This window comes from Syngnathus scovelli, chromosome 11, assembly GCF_024217435.2.
Source record: "Syngnathus scovelli strain Florida chromosome 11, RoL_Ssco_1.2, whole genome shotgun sequence".
Lineage (NCBI taxonomy): Eukaryota > Metazoa > Chordata > Actinopteri > Syngnathiformes > Syngnathidae > Syngnathus > Syngnathus scovelli.
In genome coordinates this window covers 11,008,936-11,015,088 of record NC_090857.1, presented here as the reverse complement: position 1 = coordinate 11,015,088, position 6,153 = coordinate 11,008,936, and the positions used below count along the sequence as shown (strand labels likewise).

Here is a 6,153-nt window from a genome sequence, read left to right as displayed (position 1 = left end):
ACCCGCCCTCACCCCCACCTTCTGATTGGCTGGTTGATCTGTGACGTCACTCGGACACTCTATTAGGTACACTGCCATATTCAGGTGTACCTAATCACAGGCCACTTCATTAGGGAAAAATCATGGTCAAAGCTTAAATGAAAGTGAAAAGTGCCACACCCGCCCTCACCCCCACTTTCTGATTGGCTGTTTGATCTGTGACGTCACTTGGACACTCCATTAGGTACACCGCCATTTTCAGGTGTTCCTAAACATGTTTTCCAAGATTCCCTCGTTAAGTGCACCTGTGTGAAAAGTTTTTGTTCATTTTCACGTTCTGCAGGAGCTAAAACTTTTCACGCAGGTGCACTTAACGAGGGAATCACATGGACACTCCATTAGGTACACTGCCATTTTCAAGTGCACCTAATAACAGGCCACTTTATTAGGGAAATATCATGGTCAAAGGTCACAGGTGTCAAGCTCTATGTTTTCCAAGATTCCCTCGTTAAGTGCACCTGTGTGAAAAGTCGGGGCTCCTGCAGAACGTGAAAATGAACAAAATCTTTTCACACAGGTGTGTTTAACAAGGGTAACTCGGAAAACATATTGGAACGCGGCCCCTCGAGGACTGGAGGTCAACACCCCTGATTTAAGTGAAAAGTCCCACACCCGCCCCCCCACTTTCTGATTGGCTGTTTGATCTGTGACGTCACTCGGACACTCCATTAGGTACACCGCCATTTTCAAGTGTACTTAACAGGCCACTTCATTAGAGAAAAATCATGGTCAAAGCTTAAATGAAAGTAAAACGTACCACACATGCCCTCACCCCCACTTTCTGATTGGCTGTTTGATCTGTGACGTCACTCCATTAGGTACACCGCCATTTTCAGGTGTTCCTAATAACAGGCCACTGCAGGATCATATAAATATTCAATAGAATTGGTCCGAATACCGATACCTGCGGGACACCACACGTAACGTTATAGAGTTCAGAAGTCGTATTACCATGGACCACTCGGTGAGTCCTGTCTGATAGATAGGAATAGAACCAGCGTAGCGCTGTCCCTGCAATACCAACACAGCTTTTAAGGCGCTCGAATAAAATATTATGTCATGTATAAAAGTCCATGCGCTACTAACATATCACGCCAACACAAAAGTGTCCATGTACAGATTTATTGTGATGCTCACATGACAATAACAAACAGATTTTTCTGACCTAATGATAATACAAACAACACAAATATTGTACTCATCATTGTCACACAAAACACATTACGCTACATTTAGAGTTGGTTTTGACGATACAAAGTGCAAACATTATGTCACACAAAAGACGAGCATGGGGAAATTTTTTTATTTTTTTATTATGAGTTGGTTTTTACTCACAAACGCGCACACGCACGCGCGCGCACACACGCACGCGCGCACACACACACAAACTTAGATGAGAGGTGATAGTGTTTGGAAAAAAGGCAAGTAGGCACTTGAGAGAAATTTTGATTTGGGACCAGCGTTACATTTGTCTCACATCATCAAAAAATGAATAGAATGGATACGGCACACTTTGAAACCTCTCAAATAGATCCCATACATTCTACTCAAAGAATAAAATGATAATCCTATCAGAATAAAGTTGTATGAAACTTCTGAGAATTTTTGGAATGTCAAATTTTCCACGCAGACTTTCAAGCTTTTTTTTTTGTAATTATTTTTTTAAATGACTTTTAAAACCATAGTACAATATGGAGACACTCAACCTGGAAGCCAAGACAATCAACATGTATTACATTTTGAAATTTTGTTCTACATCTTTTATTCTTTTATAAATACAAGACAGCTACCAAGACCCTACTCTGGCCTGTATTTTGGAAATAATACATTCCTGAGGAGAAATCAACAGTTGTTTTGGTCCAGTGCTAAAAATCCAAATAATAATAAATAAGAAAACAAAAACCAATTAATAAAGACATTAAATCACCACCTCAATAAAACAATGGTGTAAAAATAAAGCACCTTCTTGCTCAGTAAAATAAAAATAATCAGCTGTTCGATCAATTAAATCTAACTGTGCTCCACATGTGCGTATTAGCCAATGCCAGATGATGATTACAATGATGATGATGATGAGGAGGATGATGATGATGACAAGCTCATTTCTGAAGACTCACTGAGTCACCATTTGACCTTGATGAAACAATGAAGAGAACAGTAGAGGGCACAATGGAATCAAATAAAGGGAAAGATCATTGCAGCAAAAAGAGTCAGCAAAATTCTTGCAGTTGTGTTGATTAGTCTATTTTTCTCTACAGTGAACCCCCGCTACATTGAGGTTCATCTTTCGTGGCCCAACCATGTCTTGATTAGTTTTCACTGACCTACTAGTCTGCCCCCTGGTGGCTTGATATCGTAAGGTGTGCTGTCGCCATCTAGCGGTGGGGGTTGAAGCGCAGTCATAGCTTCTCTCAAGGCAAAATTGATTCCATTCAAAAACCGGTGCTAAGGGTGTCCGTCTCCGTGGGGGTCTTACGGGGACTCGGTAGGCTCTTCAGGTACTCCAGATGCCGGCGGGCCTCGGCCTGGTTCTGCCTGACGTAGTAGACCACGTACACAATGACCATGAAGAACCACACAAACATGGTGACCAGCATGGCCACGTCGGTGGTCTTGCGCTGCAGGCTGCAGAAATTCACACCAGAGTGCAGGAGCCGAACTAGAGGCTGTCCGGCGTGCTCTCCCAGAACGCCCAGGTCCTCCCAGCGGCTGGTCTCGCCTAGCCCACGCACGGAGCTCTCGCAGACAATTCCGTTGACCGTCTCGGCTTCCAGGTTGAGCGTCTCAACGAGTTCCTGGAGCATACAGTCGCAGTGCCAGGGGTTGTGGTACAGGCGCATCTTGGCCCGCGTGCCCCCAAACTCGTCTCGGCTGGCTTGCCTCAGCTGGTTGTGGGACAGGTCCAGGAGGCGCAGTTCGGGGCCCAAGTGGCGCAGCGCCCCAGAGGACAGCGAGTCGATGCGATTGTGCGCCAGGTGGAGGTCCTGCAGGTGGACCAGCTCCACAAAAGCACTCTCAGGGAGATTCTGGATGTTGTTGTGCTCCAGGTGCAGGGACACTGTGTCCAGCGGAATCCCTTTGGGCACTTCCTGAAGGCCGGCGTCCGAGCACAGCACGGTGGCCGTGTCCCAGGCGCAGTGGCAGCCGTCGGGACACTGCGGCCGGGCCGGGCTCCACAAGGAGATGAAAAACAAAACTCTGCACAGCCACGGCACCAGATCGCCTCCTAACAGGCAATGGGGGTGGGGGAGACATGATGAGAGAGCAAGCGAGACATACAGGAAGCAAGCGAGGGAGGAAAGAGTTAGAACATGACTATTGTTATATTAAAAATATTGTCACATTCTAAAAAAAAAATCACTACGTAGTTTCATAAATTAGTTGCTTGTTATTATGATAACATGACTTGCTTTGTTGGGGTGTGCATTTTCTGTGGAAGTCGGGTAGGGCAGACAGATGGACAGGCTCACCTGGTCTTCTTGTTTTCGAGGTCTGCTCCATGGCCGCTGTGGCAGAACTGGGCACATGGCCTCGGCGTAGCCCTCCGACAAGCACCTTCACTCAGACGTCACTGCCGCCGTCTGGCAGGAAGGGGAAAAGGAAATTTAGGAAAGGGCGCATTTTCCGGCACAAGGACCTTTTGAAGGAGACGGTATTATTGAGGCAGACAGCAATAAAAGGGCCGTCACTGGGTCCACTTTAGAAGCAAGTGACCTTATTTTCCAGTACAATCTTATCACTCTTGGTATTACTGAACCCTCTGGGCTCTCTGCCGGCCATTTTTGCTCAAACATCAACGTTATGTCATTTCCAACTTTCAATATATCAAGACTGAACAGCATTGAGAACATGACCTAACAATTTTCCTGAATTGAATTGAACACAATGGGTAACTGTTGTGCAAACAGCAAATGTTTAATTTGTGCATGTACGGGATTAATCCAAGCTGCTCTCTGTCTGGCTTTTCACACAGAATAAAAGAATCACATGACACTCTCCTGTAGCTCTGTTTATCTTCCTATGATGTCTCAGCCCCTTCATCATATTTCATGGCAGTGCCGCTGCAAATTACGCATGCATTGTGAGGATGGAGGTTAGAAAAAGTGGGTGGGATTGATTCGCAAGTAAGGCTATTATCAGTGAGAACATCAATCCAGCTGGAGTCTCACGGCGTCAATAAGAGACACAGCACGGACAACCAGGGCAGCCTTGATCAAGGGGGAGCGGCTGCTCCAATGCATTTAAAACGTTACACAAGATGCACCAAGGTTGGGAATCACACTAAGCAAAACGACAGGATTGTGTATTTAAAAAAAATAGTGTGAAGGAAAATAAAAACTTTAAAAGTTTTTTTTTTTTTAACATCACATTTTCTATTCACTAATTGAAGGCCAAGGGTTTAAAGCAGTGGTTCTTAACTTGGGTTAAGGGGTTCGGTGAGTCGGCTTCAGGGGTTCGGCAGAGCTGGTATGCTATTCCTCCACCACCCCCCTGGTATGTCATTACCCCCCCCCCCCCCCCCCCAATACCAATCTAACAAAATGACTTAACAGACAAAATCATCATGTATGTTTAAAAAAGCACATTAAAGGATTTGCAAAAATCTGCTATCTTAATGCTAACACACTGCAAAATGCTGTTCACTGGCTAACAAAAGCAGCATAAATATTGCTATATCGGTAAATATAAATTCCTACAGAAATTATACAGTATTTGAATACACAATAGCACCACATGAAAAAAATACAACATCTAACATATTCTTTATCCTTTGTGAAAAAGTTTCATAGTCAAACCCATGTGGAGTATCTGTATTCTACTGCCCCCTGATGGCCAAGGCAAACACCAGAATTACAGATGAATTAAGTGTCAGCTATTTCCATATTGGACAGACAGCATGCAAATCAACAACAAATCACCGTCATCAGCATCAAATGTGTTGTGATACACAGAGAGGAAGGAGACTTGACACATTTACACCTTCCCCTCCAATTCGGTTTTAATACACTACATGGCACACACACACTTAGAAAAACAACATTCAGTCCATGCACACGACGCACTAGATTAGCATTTCAACAACATAAAGCATCTAATTAAATTTTGGACAAACTCCATACATGGATCAACTTACGCATGAATGGGTTCCTCTGAAGTTTGTCGTCCAATTTTCTGGAATCCTTTGAAAGGATTTCCAGTGCAGTTTCAACCAAAGCTGACTGGACGTCGTCTTCGTGTAGTACACATAAAAAAACAAATGTTAAGATCTACTCCGCTACGTCTGCATGAGGCGCGCATCAGAGACTGGAGTGCAAGCGAGGGACGTCAGTTGGTAATAAAGACGAGTGGGCGTGTCCCAGTTTCTCTTTCTCTTCTCTTTTTATCTCCCGAGGAGCATCTCACGTGGCATCATCGTCGCTTACGCGCCACATGTATTATTTTCTTATAGTGCATGTGGTCTCTTCTGCGGAGACGTCAGAAGGCGAGCGAAGGCATGAATGTTTAAAAAAAAAAAAAAACGTGCGTGCGTGTGCACGTGAAGGGAGGAAGTAATGACACATGACGGAGCAAGAAATATGAGATGGCACTGTTGCGAAAAGGATTCAATTAATTGGATGTTAATATTTGCAAACATTGCAAACAAATTACTAAGGCTTAAGGTTGTAGAAGATTTTTGTATTTTTGTGTCTGCTGTACTGTATTGTAAATGATTGCCGCCTGGTGGTGAAGGTGTGCACAGCACAAGGAGCAGCAGACTGAATTGGATACAGCATTAAATCGTGTTTAATGCGTTTTATTCAATTCAATTGTGTTAATGCTCTGGTTTTACAAACCACAATATTAAAAACTGTTATAATACACATTACATATAGATGTTGTTGTTTGTATCATTGTCAAATAATTCTACCCCAAAAATAGAGTGCCTGTGAACATTTATCCAGATTTATTTTTTCACTGAACCTTTATTTACCCAGGCAAACAATTGAGAACAAGTTCTTATTTACAACTGCGGTCTGACCCAAAGAACAATGGCTCTTTGAGGGGGTGGGGGATGGAGGGCTAAAAAATAAATAAATACATAAAACAAGGTTATATGAATACACAATCAAAAAT

At 43.6% G+C, this 6,153-nt stretch overlaps 1 protein-coding gene across 1 annotated transcript; it reads right to left on the bottom strand.

Annotated features, from left to right (window-relative positions):
• Nucleotides 1–1,147: 1,147 nt before the first annotated feature.
• Nucleotides 1,148–5,545, bottom strand: LOC125976906 (leucine-rich repeat-containing protein 3). Its single transcript, XM_049732900.2, has 3 exons — nucleotides 5,174–5,545; nucleotides 3,510–3,620; nucleotides 1,148–3,265 (listed from the first exon to the last, which is right to left on the bottom strand). Exons 2-3 carry the CDS (start codon nucleotides 3,538–3,540, stop codon nucleotides 2,472–2,474), a joined length of 825 nt encoding a protein of 274 aa, XP_049588857.1. The 5' UTR covers nucleotides 3,541–3,620; nucleotides 5,174–5,545; the 3' UTR covers nucleotides 1,148–2,471.
• Nucleotides 5,546–6,153: the final 608 nt, after the last annotated feature.